General features: G+C 33.2%; 2 protein-coding genes across 4 annotated transcripts in view; one reads left to right on the top strand and one right to left on the bottom strand.

Annotated features, from left to right (window-relative positions):
• Positions 1 to 5,175, top strand: part of LOC149805947 (uncharacterized) — a 78,930-nt gene extending 73,755 nt beyond the window's left edge. For 2 of the 3 annotated variants that reach the window (XM_089950729.1, XM_089950731.1), the window contains exons 8-10: positions 21 to 162; positions 1,970 to 2,181; positions 4,582 to 5,175. In XM_089950729.1, coding sequence (XP_089806855.1) covers positions 21 to 162; positions 1,970 to 2,181; positions 4,582 to 4,646 — 419 coding nt within the window. In that variant the 3' untranslated portion in view covers positions 4,647 to 5,175. The remainder of the gene's footprint in view (positions 1 to 20; positions 163 to 1,969; positions 2,182 to 4,581) is intronic. The other variant, XM_089950730.1, reaches the window with a different exon arrangement.
• Positions 5,176 to 11,100: 5,925 nt separating this feature from the next.
• LOC149805946 (uncharacterized) lies at positions 11,101 to 15,564 on the bottom strand. The gene is made up of 3 exons (XM_089950728.1): positions 15,474 to 15,564; positions 14,347 to 14,423; positions 11,101 to 13,561 (listed from the first exon to the last, which is right to left on the bottom strand). The coding sequence occupies exons 1-3, from the start codon at positions 15,540 to 15,542 to the stop codon at positions 13,111 to 13,113; spliced, it is 597 nt and encodes a 198-aa protein (XP_089806854.1). The 5' UTR covers positions 15,543 to 15,564; the 3' UTR covers positions 11,101 to 13,110.
• Between the last annotated feature and the right edge of the window lie 771 nt (positions 15,565 to 16,335).

The following is a 16,335-nucleotide window of genomic DNA, read 5'->3' as shown; positions in this document are numbered from 1 at the left end:
TTGTACTCTTATTAATCAAGAATTTATTGTAGAGTCACGAGACCAACCAGGCATGGAGTCAACTTATCAGGCCATCATTGATATGTGTATCGAGCAAAGCAACGTGTCTGAGAAGGAACTTGAAGATTCAAGACTCGTCAGGCTCGTGAAACATCAAATTTTGTAAGTAAATTTGCTAATATATTGTAATAAACCTAGGGTAATGCCATTTTCAGCACTTGCTAGGCTAAAAATGGTGGAGGAAGCACTCGGGATAATCCCAGGAAGAACCACTGACGCACGTGAAGCTACTGTCAAGCTTCGCACATACCCAATTGGTCTAATCCAGAGATTCGAACCCATACTGACAGATGTGAGACGGCAGTGATCTGTAAAGGTGAGCGCTTTACGACTACGCCGGGCCACGTTAGATTGTAATGATTTTTTATTTGATTATGGGGAGTTGATGATGGGAAGATATTTTTCAATCCGAGTAGTTAGCCAATTTCTAGGGGCATTGTGTCTTAATGCACAACATTCACGAGACTTCACGACATCACGAATTAGTTTCGTAAAATGGACACTCCATGTTTTCTTAACATAAGGAATGATCTGGATATTTTTAGGTATACTTGTTTAGTAATTCGAGTTTTCTTTGTATTGTAATTATTTGAGTCGTACTTTTTGTATTGCACTGCTTGAAGTAGTAACATTCGGCTTATTGAGAAATCATTGAAATGTGTAACAAGAAAAACCATGGAAGTGTGAAATTCGAGTTTGGTGGTGTATCGTCATCAAGTGATTTGAAGAAATTAAAGTAGTATTTACCCATTTTTTTTAAAGAACATTTCATAGAACAACCAAACAAGAATGTCACTTACCAGAACAGCAATTAACAATCATTGCAGACAATAAAATAAATAACTAAAATAAAACGTACCGAAGTGAAATGGATTGAATTGATTATTAGATCACATAGCTACTGTGGTATTATTGGGCTCTTAAATCAAAATGGGCCGATCTGACATCTATTACAATCTCCACGATGGGCGTCTGGAACATTTTATTCCTAATCGGTCTTATCGTCATGGGTTTTGCTATAAAAATAGCGGAGATCTGATATCCAACATATTAGCACTTTTGTGAAGGAGTCTGAAGACCAGACCTAACTGGCCTTGGGGTCAAGACAAAAGTCATTGGTTCTAATTTGATACTTTACTAACGATTGTAGACACAGTAATTTGTACATTACAAATTAGTTTTTATTAGGATTTGTATGTTTTTTGCATTCCAAGAAACAAACTGATGTCAGTAATCTAAAAAACAATTAAGGTCAAACGTCTTGACTCGTGATTATATCTGACATGGTTTTTGGCCATGAAAAGAAGAAACACTAATGAATGGAGTTTCAAGGAACCCAGTTTGCAGATTTATCTAAAGCGTTCCTTAAATTGTGCCAGGTAAAAAAAAAATGTATTTTTGATCAAAAATATTAATTATATTGATTTAGCCACACCTTGTATGAGAGTATATATTAACACTGTCTGAGTAAATATTCATTCAGTATATAAAAAAAATTATAAGTAGGACTGTATACTTTGCCAAGAACTGTAGACAGCATAGACACTTTCTAGATTCTAGAGATATCATGAAAAACAGATCGGTTACAATCATTTAAGTGACTTTTCCATAATCATATTTGGTGTTTTAACTGTTCGGTATGATGGCTTCATAACCATAAAATCCTAAAGAACAAACGTTTCTTAACAGATAATATCGTGTTGATATCCATTGAACTCAGCGTGATCTCGGTCTGTAATACAAGGAGTGATCTGTTTTGTTCTCCGTTACCATTTTGTGCTATCATGTTACAGGGTGAGATAATGCAGTATAGACTTCTTATATTCGACGTTGGTTTCATGTTTCTGATATGTTTTTCTTCTTTTGAAACATTTTACTTTTCAACTGTTTTTGAATCTGTTGTTTGCAGTACTATTTTCCGTTTTGAGTCCTGTTTGCTGGAAAAATCGGGGAATATACTAAACACGCTGACTCTCGATCGGCTGCCATCACGATACAAGGATATGATATACAGAGCCAGGCTTGACGGATATGGCGTCATTTTCAACTCTCTGGAGGAAGACGACAAGCGTTGTACAGAATCATCAAAACTATCTGGCACTCCGTCAAGGGCTTCAAAAGGTTTAGTAAACAATTGTATAATCTTAAAAACTTGGAAATCCCGGCTAAGCTCTGAATTATGCTTCAAACACGTTTGAACTCATTTCTTCACGCGGAATATATCAATACACTTGGTTCTATATAACATACAATTTAGCTGAATCCACTCCTAAGATTTTTTTAAAAATTCAAGATTTTCATGGCATTGCACTACTCCAGACTTAAATAATAACGACTGAAATGTTGCGGTTGAACAAATACATGTTTGAAATAAGGTTAATGGAAGGTTCTGTTCATTTAACCGAGTATACTGCATGCAAAATGTAGAATTGTTTCCTTGTCTGACTGATGTGACCATTTAGTTTCGTCGACTACTGTTACGACTCTACGGTCTTAAACTAAGTTACAGAAAAGAGCGGAAACCAACAAGTGTTGTAAAATTCAACAAATAATGGATTTCCCTCGAATACAAAGTGAGAATTAAAAAACAACTTTCAGTCTTGTGAATTAAATCCCAAATAGTCCTGAAAGTTTTATCACCCGTCCAAATTTATAAAAAGTTCCAACTTTATTCCAGTAGTATCCCATATATATATTCCAATACTGACTGTGTTGATGTGCCTGTAGTATCGAATATGTGCCAAAGACCTGAACTGTGATGATGTGCTAACGGCCTTTTCATGTATCACAGTAATATAATCCAAAAATGATCTTGTCTGAATGCACTATAATTCCAAATTATTATCCCAGCCAAAGAATATTATTGATGATCACTTTAAATTTCCAGTGAATAATATTTTTAATAAATAATTCTACTCAAATGAAATACTAACACAGCAATAAGACTGATTCTGCTAAAGATATTAACGCAAGAATTAATAATTTCTCAAGTAAACAAGAGGATATAAAAGAAACTGACAAAATAGTTTAACCAGGATGAAGGTCAAAGGTTAATTTCTAGAAAATTCTAAGTTGTCAACAAGATCAAATCTGTTACTAAAACCATTGTTAAAAAACGCGGATGCCCTATGCACAGATTAAGATAAATAGGTTTTTATTAATAATGCTTTGAATATTTAGTCTACACTCAGAGAAAATTTAAACAATGTATTATGTTGTTTACAAAATCAATGTCACTTGTTAGGTACACCATGAACTTGATTTTGGACTAACGTCAGTAACACATTACAAATATGCATAACATATAATCATTAAGAAAAGCCAACAAATAATACAAATTAAATATACATAACGTCCAGACAATGCGTTTTGGAGAATGTAACAAGATTCATACATTCTTACATATAATGGTAGTAATTCAACAAGCCTGCGATTACATTTCAGTGAGTGTTAAATAAGACCAAATTCGTTTGTATTACACATTCTTCTCACATGAAATTCATTATAAATATGACCAATCGTTTTGCATCTGCAGTTCAGGTTCTTTTTTGCGGCTGTTATGAGCCGCGGTGAATGCTATAGGTAATGCTCACCGGCTTGTATTTGCCGTTGAAAGTTACCCTGCTTGACATGTACGACATTACGAGACGCCTCAAACCTTATTTTAATTAAGACATAATCTCATTAGTAGATTATTGCTACATGCATTCGTTTTGGAGCACTGTCTACTGTATTTAGGTCCTCGTTTACCTGCTAACTAATACGGTTGACACGTGGACATACTCATATCCAGTTAACCACAACGGTTTATTGACACGTGGACATACTCATATCCAGTTAACCACAATGGTTTTTGACACATGAACATACTCATATCCAGTTAACCACAATGGTTTATTGACACGCGGACATACTCATATCCAGTTAACCACAATGGATTACGTACAGTAGGAATATTCATAAGATAGTACATATTGATCATGTTTTGTTTTTCTGTTTTCTTCTCTTCCTTTTCCCAGTGATTCAATGATGCTTCATTTCTGCTTGATACTTACCATCATATTTCCAATAGTGCAAATGTGTTCTTGAAACACGAGTGCTCAATAACAGCAGCTTACTAAATGAACGTATGTAGACAATGATGGAAAAGGATAACATTGCATGCGTCTATATAATTCTCGTTTGTTTTGCCTTTTTGAAGTGTTCTATGACCCTTTTTATGAATCACACTGAAACTTATTAGATAAAGAGGTATATATTTTAATGACAATGTAAATGTATCTGCTTATAATGTTTTTGACTATTTCAGTCTTTAAAAGTCTATCAAAGATGAGACATATCAATAAGTATTTTCCTTCTGAAATATTCCCCACAGAAGTTGGATTTTGTTTTATCCTTTTCGAAATAATATCAAAAAACTGAGTTGACTTTCACATTAATTTTGCTATTATTCAAATTAAGTAAATACATAATCGTTAATGAGAGTATAGGGAAATAAGTAATATTTTCTCTGTTTTGCAGGTTATTCCAAGTTTTACTTGTTCGGGATGGTCTTGGCAGTTTCATTTCTTGCTCAATGGAAGTGAAGCTCTTTGAAAAAGATTTAATTTGAGAGAGAGAGAGAGAGAGAGAGAGAGAGAGAGAGAGAGAGAGAGAGAGAAGAGAGAGAGAGAGAGAATATTAATACGTAAATTTTAATGTTAATGGTTGCTATTTTATATTCTAAATACTAGTATCATCTTTGGTATAATAAGGAGTTCAACCTGCACTGATATTGCGTTGCACCTGACGTTTTGATTACATTCAGGTCAGTTTTGTAAGACGTTTTAATCGCATTAGAAAACTGTGTATCAGCAATTTTACTGTCTGATTTATTTTAATGGAAGCATCAAGTTCAAATCATCAACGAGGAGCGTACAGTAAAGGCCCAAAACTACTCACCTCAGCCTATTCCCGTTGAATGATACAGCAGAGCCGTAACACATAAAATTATACTTTACCGTTGAAACATAGCCCTTTAATATAAAATGTATTGTATTACACTAATATTTAGGTTTTCTTATTAACGATGCTTATATGTTACACATGTTTCATATTAAACCAGGTGTTTTAAGACGTTTGTTTCATTTGATATAAGTTGATGTTATATTTTCTACATATCTTTATTTAAAGTCCTCAGAGAGTAGTGAAAGCTGACCTTTGACCTTTATACCAGTGAACAAAGTTAAAAAATATAGCAACTTGAAAACCGTGCCTTATAAAGTGTATTTTATAACGTTAGTGCATATCTATATATTTCTAAATTATAAAACGCTATTATGTCTTGCAGAATTAATTCTCGTTTTGCTGCATGCTGCAACGTAATACAGATGGTGTTAATGAAATGAGGTTCGGATAGCGGTGGATTTACGTGGAGTTCTTCCCTTCACGATTTGCTTTCATGTACATACGAAACATCAAAGTTTTTAGTTTCTCTTCACGATTTGATTTCATTTACAAAGGAAATATCAAAGTCTTATGGGAAATATCAAAGTTTTATAGGAAATATCAAAGTTTTTAGTTTCCCTTCACGATTTGATTTCATTTACATAGGAAACATCAAAGTCTTATGGGAAATATCAAAGTTTTATAGGAAATATCAAAGTTTTTAGTTTCCCTTCACGATTTGATTTCATTTACATAGGAAATATCAAAGTCTTATAGGAAATATCAAAGTCTTTTGGTTAGGCCTATTCTTTATTAAGAATTGATGTCATTTTCAAACGAATGATTTAATAACAGGAAGCATTCACAGAACAGAAATATAAAATATATGCCACTTTACATAATTGCTCCATTCAAATTAATTTATAAAAGGAATTGAATAATTTCTCATTTTTGTATCACTGTTGGATAGGAAAATTCCATCAGAGGGTCAGAGTTTTGGGTCTCATATCTGACGAACAATTTTGATGCCGAAAATGGAATGTTCTTAACTTATACTAAAGTTTAATGCAGGATTATTTTTCTGATCGAAAAATGGGGGTTGAAATTAAAATGGTGTCTCGAGACTATTGATAACCTTTCAAAACGCAAGACATCCACTGAAAATTTCATTACTTCAAGATGAGAGTAAAAAGATACGTTTAAGCCGAAATTATCAGGGCAAACTTTAGATGACGTTTAAACACATGTTTGGGATAGTGGTTGGAACGCTGTGGTAGTAGTAATACACAGCGTCCGAATTGTGCACTTCAGACAGAATAGGCAATGATACAAATGTGAACAGGCTAAAAGAAGTTCAACTCTTATCCATTAGAGTGATCTAGACAGACTTAAAGAAATGAAATAGTAATAGATTACGCTTTCATCTGGAACTGATTTACTATTCAAAAATAATACCAAGAATATGAATTTTAAACAAATAACATTTACAACAAAGATTTTTGATATTAGACTAAAGACGTCCTACGTGTAGCTAGGTCGAACAGTGCAAAACTACCTGTTTGTGGGACACTTCAGTTTAATCACTGCTAGTTTGAGTACGTAAATGTGTTGCAAATAATGTATTTCTCGATTATTCTGAAAGAATGTTGAAATGATGATTGAGTTGAGAAGTTTTCGCTACTTTATGAGCATTATGCTCGCAGAAGAAAGTCAGATCTGAGGTAGGATAGAAATACTCTACCCCGGTGTTCTACGCTGGAAAACACGATCGTAGACATGGAAGAAAATACTAACAGTGTTAATACTGTTGGATAAATGTGAATGAGACGGGGGTGGGGGTGGAGTTTATCAGCCCCATACACTTTGGGCGAGTTCACATATCTTACAGCACAAACACTATAATTTATGTATGTGATACGCCCATTTACTAAATATTTTACTTGCTTTTCATAAACTTAAAGCAAATACAAATATGATTAAAGAGAAGTTTCGTTTCAATTATCTTTATGACTAATTTGTGCATACATTCATAAAGTAGTGAAGTGAAGCATTTCATATTGCCGCTCGTGGCTTTGAAACTCGTGAAAATACAAAGTTTCCCCACTTCATTTGTGAAATATTTCCTTATACCTACTCAAGAAAAGCCTCTATTTTCTTTATATTTGTAGATGTATTTAAGACAAAAACCGTCTATTTGCATGGATATTTTTTTATCTTGTATGTGCCAATGCAAATAACGGCTGCATTACTTCATCCATAAAAAGAAGTTTCCAAATTTTCAATAATTTAAGACTACGGCCTTTTACAAATTTTACTTTGTACAAATAATGTTTCAGATTGTGTAATTAATATCCATTGTCATAGGAAATTTAAGGCAGTGTTGGGGTTTATTGGTTGGTTGCTATAGTGTTACGTGTTTAGGCTCTCCAAAACAGTAACAAGAAAAGAGTGAGGACAATCTTTGTAAAATTTAACAAATAATTTAGTTCCCTAGAAAAATAAGGTAAAACTGAAAAATAGAAATTACGGTTTTAAGAATCAATTCCAAAAATAATCCAAGAATAAACCAAGAATTAAAAATTAGAAGTCCTTTTAATAAAATGTTCTAATGAATTTGAGTTCGAGTCACGACGAAAATCCAGAGTGGAGGGCAATGACGTATACTTTAGTAAGTATAGCACTAATGTGTCAACGGTTCTTTGTTGATCCACAAACAGTAAGATTCCGGAGTTTGAATTCCGAATAAAATTTCAATAAATTTCTTTGTCCAATAATTCTGCATGAGCACTTCAATATTCTCCAGGGAAGATCTGTGTGGATAGTAGAATGTGTGTTTGTATGTGTTCATGTACTTTTGTGTGGATAGTATATTTGGGGTTTATTTTTCCACTTCCACTGTGTGGATAGTAGATATGGTGTTTGTATGATGTTGCGTACGTTTGTGTGGATAGTAGAGTGTGAATATTATATTTGATGTTTGTTTTTCCTCTTCCCTCTGTGTGGAGAGCATATTTTGGGTTTGTTTTCGCTTCTTTCCTCTTGGGTGTGTTTGTGTGTGTGTGTGTGTGTTCGCCTATATTTGTGTGGATAGTAGAGTGCGTATTTGTATGCATTCGCGAACGTTTGTGTGGATAGTGTATCTGGAGTTTTTTTCTTCTCTTCCCTCTGTGTGGATAGTATATATATATATATATATATATATATATATATATATATATATATATATATATATATATATATATATATATATATATATATATATATATATATATATATATATATATATATATATATATATATATATATATATATATATATATATATATATATATATATTACATCTTCCTGTGTGTAGATAGTGTATTTGGGATTTGTATGCGTTCGCGTACGTTTGTGTGGATAGTAGATATTGTGCTTGCATGCGTTCGCGTACTTTTGTGTGGATAGTATATTTGATGTTTGTTTTTTTTCCTTTTCCGTCTGTGTGGATAGTATATTTTGGGTTTATTTTTTCTTCTTCCCTCTGTGGTGTGTGTTTGTATGTGTTCGCGTACGTTTGTGTGAATAGTATATTTTGGGTTTGTATGAAAATAAAAGAATGCCAAATGCCCTTTTTTAAGGACCACTCACATGCCTTGAAAAGATTTGCTTTCTTTCCTAATTTTTGTTTAGTCGGTTGTATAATTGTTTGTGTGATAGATTGATGTTCATCAGTCTATGTCTATGTGTTATATATGTATATGTCTCTCTGTATTTGTCTCTACCTAGGGTAGCGCGTATTCAGGTTAGCCACTTGCAACATTGTTGCCAGTGTTCCGCCCAATTGAGGAATCTCCAGTACCGTGACGTCACCTCACCTGTTCCATTCCTATTGTCCCTATACAAAACGTAACCTTTTGTCTTGTCGCTATAGCTGCCTAGGATAAATTTAAAAATGTCGCTATACTGGCCCAGGGGTGTCTTGTAATGCGAATTCCCGCTGTCGCTAAATTGGCCGCATTCACTACTGATAAGCCTCTTTAGACAATATAAAATCTTTCCACTTCACGAGTACAATATTTCGTTATATCTACTATTTAAAAAAAAATAGATTTTCTTCTCCTTATATATTTTGAAAGCATAAATCATCGATTTGTACGGATTATTTCTTTAATATCTGCTAATGATAGTGACGGATGCATTACTGCATCGATAAAAAGAAGTCAGAAATTTACGAAAATTTTAAGAAAGCGACAGTTTACAAATTTATCTTGCTCAAATAATGCTTCAATTTTGTTTCCCTTGTTAAAATAATCACTGTAAATAGTCATATCCATGATAAAGGCAGAATCGACAATTTATGACAGGGGTGGGCATAATGTGGTATCTGACCTGGTTTTATTTCGTTAATTTACATCATAGCGTGTGGCTTTAAAAATCACATAATGTCCTCGTCCTGGAGAAAGTTGCCCATGTCTGATTTGGGATTTTTGCAACCGCATTATTCTAGCTTTCTTTAAAAGAAAATGTTTCAAAGACCACTGGTCAAAAAGAAAAAGACAAAAAGAAAAAACACAATGAAAACCTGCTTCTCTAGAGACAACGAAAACCTGCTTCTCTAGAACTGCAAAAATACAGGGGAAGTTTCGTCATTTGATTGGGCAGTTATTTGTCTGCAACAGGGAATTGTGAGCTTATTTCATCGTAGCCCTTGGTACTAAATAACCATTCATATTATATTAATATAGTCAGAGTTTTTAATTGCCATCTCCACTCACCTATCTTTCTTCTTATCACATATGCTGAATCAAACATTCATTCAATATCTTGCCATCCAGCTATCTTGGATTATTCAATTTACTATTAAAAAAAGATCGAGTACATTGTTCATTATTCATTTATTGATCCATTTAGTGTATTAAAACCTTGGTCTATCTATATCAGATAGAATATGTAAAACCGAGACATGGATAGAAACGGAGAAAATATTTGAGTCGCTGTATTTTTTATTCAGGTCGTGCAAATGATATTAACAGTATAACAGAAGCAAAGGTAACATGATCCAAATATTTGGCAAAGCAGGAGATCAGATATCAAGGCTAAAATTCAATCTACGTGACGCAGATATTACTTACAAAAGCGCTCTATCAATAACGCAATTCTTTCTTACTGCTTGCTGCTATAAAATACTGAAGAACTCCCATGTAGCAAAGTTGGTCAATGTGACCTATAATCCCTATACTAGCTGAAAATTATGTGCATTTTAAACAAGCTAACAACCTGTACAAAACATGTTACACTAAAACTGGGTCAAGAAAAAGTGACGTTTGAACTAGAATAAGAGCTTCGGACTGTGAATGAGTCCCGGTCACATGTAAAATTACAAAAACACACACAAACAAGACAAACGATAAACATTGCAGAAAACGTTAAATTTACATGATGATGGATCAAGGAGAAGTATTATTTGAAAAGTGTAGATATCGCGCCTGATTGGTTCAAATTACGATGACAAATTGCCAATAAAGTTGGTTTTGACCTACAAAGTAGGATAAGAGCGTCATCTAATTCCTAATATAAAGAGATGTAGCAGCAGAACACACAAAAGATAATTCATAGTCTCCATAGTAACAGTAGCCACAATAATAATTCTAATATCAACAAGAACTACAAAAATAGTAATTAAATATAAGTAAATGAATAATGAGCTTAATAAACCAATTATTGAAAAATATTGGCTCAAAACAGATAATGATTATATTTGATATTTGCCAGTGAATGGACGTTTAGAGTCGTCTTTATTTGAGCCGCCTGGTTTCATTTTTCTGAGATGGCGTATCCAGTAAGATTTATTTTCTTTCCCGGTTTTGGAATGCCTAAGAACACTGAAAATAGGCTTTTGATAGTAGAAAGCGCCTAGACCAGTGGAAAAAACACTAGGTTTTCCATTCCTCGTTGCCATATTGTTTACAAAGGTGCGCATCTCTCTCTCCATATATATATATATATATATATATATATATATATATATATATATATATATATATATATATATATATATATATATATATATATATATATTAAAACTGAAGTATTTACATTTTAAACGATATATATCTTACGATTATAAAAAATCTGATTCACTTTTAGTAAATTTGGCAAGGTTTTAAACTTAACACGAAAATGACCAATAATTCACGATAATGTGAATAAATAGTTTTGAATAGGTGTATATGTAATGTGGAGCACATAGATATGTACACCTACAAGAGTTCCATGCAATAAATAAAGAATTTATGAAATGAAAACAGACTCACTCTTGTTATCACCTTTTAACTTAAAATAAAGTACCCAATATCATTTTCTAGCCAAAAATGTCAAAGAAGTAGGTCCTTTAATTTTGATGCAGCCAGTCTATATATATATATATATATATATATATATATATATATATATATATATATATATATATATATATTGTATTGTTTGCCAATTTCTTTTCTTCCAATGACAAGCAGTTAAGAATCGCTTGATTTTACCTCTGTGTTAAACCGCTTGTTTTGTTTGCGGCTGATCGCCAAGCGATTTGTTAAAATGATGGATATTTTCTACAAAATTGAATTAACATGACCTCACACCCTTGGGAAACTCTAAAAAGTAGTATTATTCATTATTGCACACATTATGATTCATGCAGAAAATTATTCAAAGGAAAAACTAAGAAAAGAGGGTTTTGGGAACCCTCTCCCCTCTAAGACACACATGGTGTTGACACTCTTTCTCTGATAAACATGGATTGCACAAGAACTGTTCATGATGTGACTGGTATTTAAAAATTCATTCATTCAACGAGTATGTACAAAATTCATGGCAATACTAATTTATAATAACTTCATCTATGATTACATATAGGAGACGGCATGTATTTAATAAGTATTTTTTCAACAAAGTAAAACAAACCTCTTGGCGATAATTTCATGTAAATATTCAACTTTAACTAAACTAAAAAAAGAAGAAGAAACGAAAAATTGGTGAAAATATTGACAAAGAAGACATTTTCATCTTTATTAACTAAAACGCATTACTGGATAGATTTGGAATTATAAAAAGATTAAATTCAGAGACACTAACATACGTTAATCGTACAGATTGTGTTTGGAACTGCCATGCCTTGTTTCTAAGGCTATTCTATTCTGAAAACTTCATATAGAGGTGGAAAGAGCTTCAGGCAGGTAAATAAAACCAGGTAAGTGATCGTGGAGTTGAACGTATAGCTCTTCATGCTATTATTATTTATAAAGTATTTCATTCTTTCTTTCTGTCATCTAGCAAATAATCAAACGATGAATTTTGTTTCATATTATCTGAAGCACTTTTCATTTCCTGCAGTGGTAACATGAATATTAATTAAAGCAACATGAACTTATTGAAACTAATAAAGCTTTCCATTTCTAAAAGTTAGATCAGTTACCTAACAAATTTTGTGAAACAAATTAGCTAAATGGGATTATTTGATGAGACTGAGTTATCTTTAAAATGCATGCCTTCGGGATGGGTTATATTTGAAATGCATGTCTATGAGATGGCAAAACGAGTACTCCATCATTTCTGTGAGCAATTAAGGACGTAAACAAGGCGATTGCAGTGTGTGACATGCGTACTGTGACGGTTGATATGCTGTCCATATTCTAACAAATTGAGATGAGTGGACGGATTTTGTCGTGTGATGATAAAGAAAACCCCTGAGTTGTACAAAATGGACGTCTATATTTAAAAACGATATCAGCTGAATAATATAAAGAGTTACTAATGTGTACAAATCAAACTACATGTAAATTAAAGCTGGTCACTATTTCGACTTAATTAGAACACAGTAGCGAGGAGGCTTGAGTATCGAAAATTATATCATTTGTTAGTTATTCTAGACACTCCTGGAGATCCTCTATATGTCTGTATTTTGGCGACAATCATCATTTACAAAAAGCAAAAACAGTGAACAGTGTCATTTAACGTCGTGACACTATTTTTACGTCTGGTGGAAACGATCATTTGAATCAGCTTCAGTCTGGTTTTGGATTTTCATGTAGTCGGACAGCTCCATCGAAATTATTGTTAAAAGTCACGAAATTTCTCACGTGAATTTTATCACGAAATTTCTATTTTAGGGATAGTCAATCTATTTGACTTATTTTTTTTACTACCTCTTGAAACGAAAAGTTTCTCTCCATGGCAACTGTTGTCACTGTCGTCCGATACATGAGCTCTATCGAGTGACCCCTTTTGACGCAGAGTTTCCTTCGCAGGTTGATGTTCAGAGGTCATCGAGTCGTATGACACATCAAGATCCTGAACCGTGACCTCGGACGGTGTCCTACTGCCACTACATCGGACTGACACCTCTGAAGGTGTTCTACTTGCAGCAGGGGAATTTTCTAAAGATGCGACACGTTTAATGAAAGAAATTGCCATAGAAGCTCGTCTGAAAGCGTTACCATACATACTGGTGCTCTCATGCTGACTGCCATTGGAAATATGTGTGTCAGTGGGAGATGCCGGTCTACCAGATTCCTCGTACTTTTTTATCTTTTCTTGCAACCTGCAAATATTGAATGTAAAATAAGTTCATACATTTTCTTTAACTCTATCACTCCTTCCCTTCCTCCCCTTCACTCTCTCCACCCCGACTCCCCCCCCCCCCGCGAATAACATAGGTTTAGTAGGAAAGTGATAGCATCTAATGTGTTTCATGTCAAACCTGATGTAAATCTGCTAGCTCGCTTCTCAGTCCCTTCATACCAGGTATGTTTTTATGCGTATTTCATAGAGAGAGAGAGACTTTTCAGTTTAGACTACGTACGTATAATTAATATTTGACAATGTATTTATTTAGTTTGATTATTATTATTATTATTATTATTATTATTTTGACAGAAGGAAGAAAGCTTATTTCGGTACAATGCATGAAAAAGTAATGAAAATTGAGAGACGCGTACTCGGATCATTTTAAAACTAGATTGTTGAAAATGTTGCTAGCAAAATATACAAGGCATTGTTTTGTTTTCTTTTTTTTTTTTTTTTTTTTTTTTTTTTGTTTTTTACGGCAATAATTTACATTTTAGCTTATACAGTTGGGTTAAAAACAAAAATCATCCCTGATTTGTTCTAATCAACTAGTACACTAGTTTAGGTTGCATGTAATGTTACATTGTTCGGTGTACAAGGTGCACGCAAATGTGGAAACAAATGCTACCTTGAAAGTAGGGCTTTTTTGTTCATTAAAAAAAAGAAACTTTTTTGCCACATTGATGTTCTGAAGTTAAAATATCAGAAATTTATGCCAAAGACCAAGAAAGTCAAGAAAGTGTTAAAATTAGTACGTACCGTATTATTGTTCGTGGCATTGGTTTAGTGTACCCTCGTTTTCCAATAAGGTAGTACGTCTTTTGTAATCCCTTACCCTGCATATGTTCAAAATGAAAACAAAGTGTATAACTTCATGCTTACAATCGAAAGTTTTGGTTATGACATTTTGTAAGTAGACCTGATCTAAATTAATTATGTGATTCACACCACTAAAACAAACGTTAAGATGTGTTCATCTCATTACTCCACATTTTATGATCATTTTGTGATAAATATAAATTAGTCCAGTATTTAATACCAGTGCTGTTTTCTTTTTTGCTGAGGCACTGATAATAAATAGAAGCAAATGTTATGACATTAACTTCCGACTGAGCATGCAAAAATTACAGAAAAAATATACGTCGACTATAAAGCAAACATACACAAAACCAGTCTATCTGATCACTTTTCGATCAGTTTTAAAAAGTATCAAAAGAATGAATTACCAGCTGTATAACAATGTAGTATTCACACGATAACTTGTCCAATTTGTACACTTGGCAATCATTTGTTTTTGTCACTGCATTTCGATGTATATACTTTTTCAGGCAAAGCCCGAAGACATGCTCAACCACAACTTGTATGTATTTGTTCATTTACCGTATAATGCAGACAAACATGGCTAAAGCTTTAGCTTTCAATAAATAAATATTAGTCTACTTTATAACTGTTTTTCACGATTTGTATGTACAATCCAGAGTCCTGTTTTTGACTGGAACTTCAGTCGCATAGTTTCCCGTTATTCAAACCCTCAAAAGATATAAGCACAAAATGTCTTCATATTTATGTCTGACAGTTTTGGATAATTCCATGTCTATTAAAGACACGTTTGTTTTAACCCGAATCAAACAGAACAAAAAAATTATCACTTCTGAAGAATTATCATAGATTCAGATTGACCTTAACGCTCAGTGCCTTTGTGCTAAAGTGGATCACCGCCTTTCTAAAGCAGCAATCGGAATAGAGACAATATAGTATAGTCATATACAATGGAAGTCTCTGTAAGGATGACCTATGAGCGAATCGCGTACTCATTTGCATCAATATAACATTCTGATTGGTGAAATGTTAATTATAAATAATGTTAATTGGGAAATTATGCATACCTTAACTTCAATGATTCCCCGCTCCAGCATCATAAAGCCCCAGTTTAACTCCTCTAGAGCTGAGTGCATTGCTGAACTGATGTGGATATGTAGAGCTGAAACGGGTAATATTACATTTCATGAAAGCTGATACGGGTAATATTCCATTTCATGAAAGCTGATACGGGTAATATTCTATTTCATGAAAGCTGATACGGGTAATATTCCATTTCATGAAAGCTGATACGGGTAATATTCCATTTCATGAAAGCTGATACGGGTAATATTCCATTTCATGAAAGCTGATACGGGTAATATTCTATTTCATGAAAGCTGATACGGGTAATATTCCATTTCATGAAAGCTGATACGGGTAATATTCCATTTCATGAAAGCTGATACGGGTAATATTCCATTTCATGAAAGCTGATACGGGTAATATTACATTTCATGAAAGCTGATACGGGTAATATTACATTTCATGAAAGCTGATACGGATAATATTACATTTCATGAAAGCTGATACGGATAATATTACATTTCATGAAAGCTGAAAAGGGTAATATTAATTTCATCAAAACTGATACGGGTAATATTACATTTCATGAAAGCTGATACGGGTAATATTCCATTTCATGAAAGCTGATACGGGTAATATTACATTTCATGAAAGCTGATACGGATAATATTACATTTCATGAATGCTGAAAAGGGTAATATTAATTTCATAAAAACTGATACGGGTAATATTACATTTAATAAAATACCCTGTATTGTGGTAAATGTTTCCATTTGTGAAAACTTCGGTTAAATTGCATGAAAAAATCTCAGAATTAAAAACGACTCTTCATACATAAAAATCACATTTTTCAAGCTTAGGTCT

Source organism: Sinohyriopsis cumingii, chromosome 2, assembly GCF_028554795.1.
Source record: "Sinohyriopsis cumingii isolate HCF-2022 chromosome 2, ASM2855479v2, whole genome shotgun sequence".
In the NCBI taxonomy this organism is placed as follows: Eukaryota; Metazoa; Mollusca; class Bivalvia; order Unionida; family Unionidae; genus Sinohyriopsis; species Sinohyriopsis cumingii.
The sequence above is the reverse complement of the archived record's forward strand: the minus strand, read 5'-3'. Positions and strand labels throughout refer to the sequence as shown.

Coding starts and splice junctions, on each gene's coding strand:
- LOC149805946 (XM_089950728.1), bottom strand. CDS start 15,542: ATGCACTCAGCTCTAGAGGAGTTAAACTGGGGCTTTATGATGCTGGAG. Junction 14,424..15,473: donor GGGGAATCATTGAAGTTAAG/GTATGCATAATT, acceptor GAACATATGCAG/GGTAAGGGATTACAAAAGAC. Junction 13,562..14,346: donor ATGCCACGAACAATAATACG/GTACGTACTAAT, acceptor CAATATTTGCAG/GTTGCAAGAAAAGATAAAAA.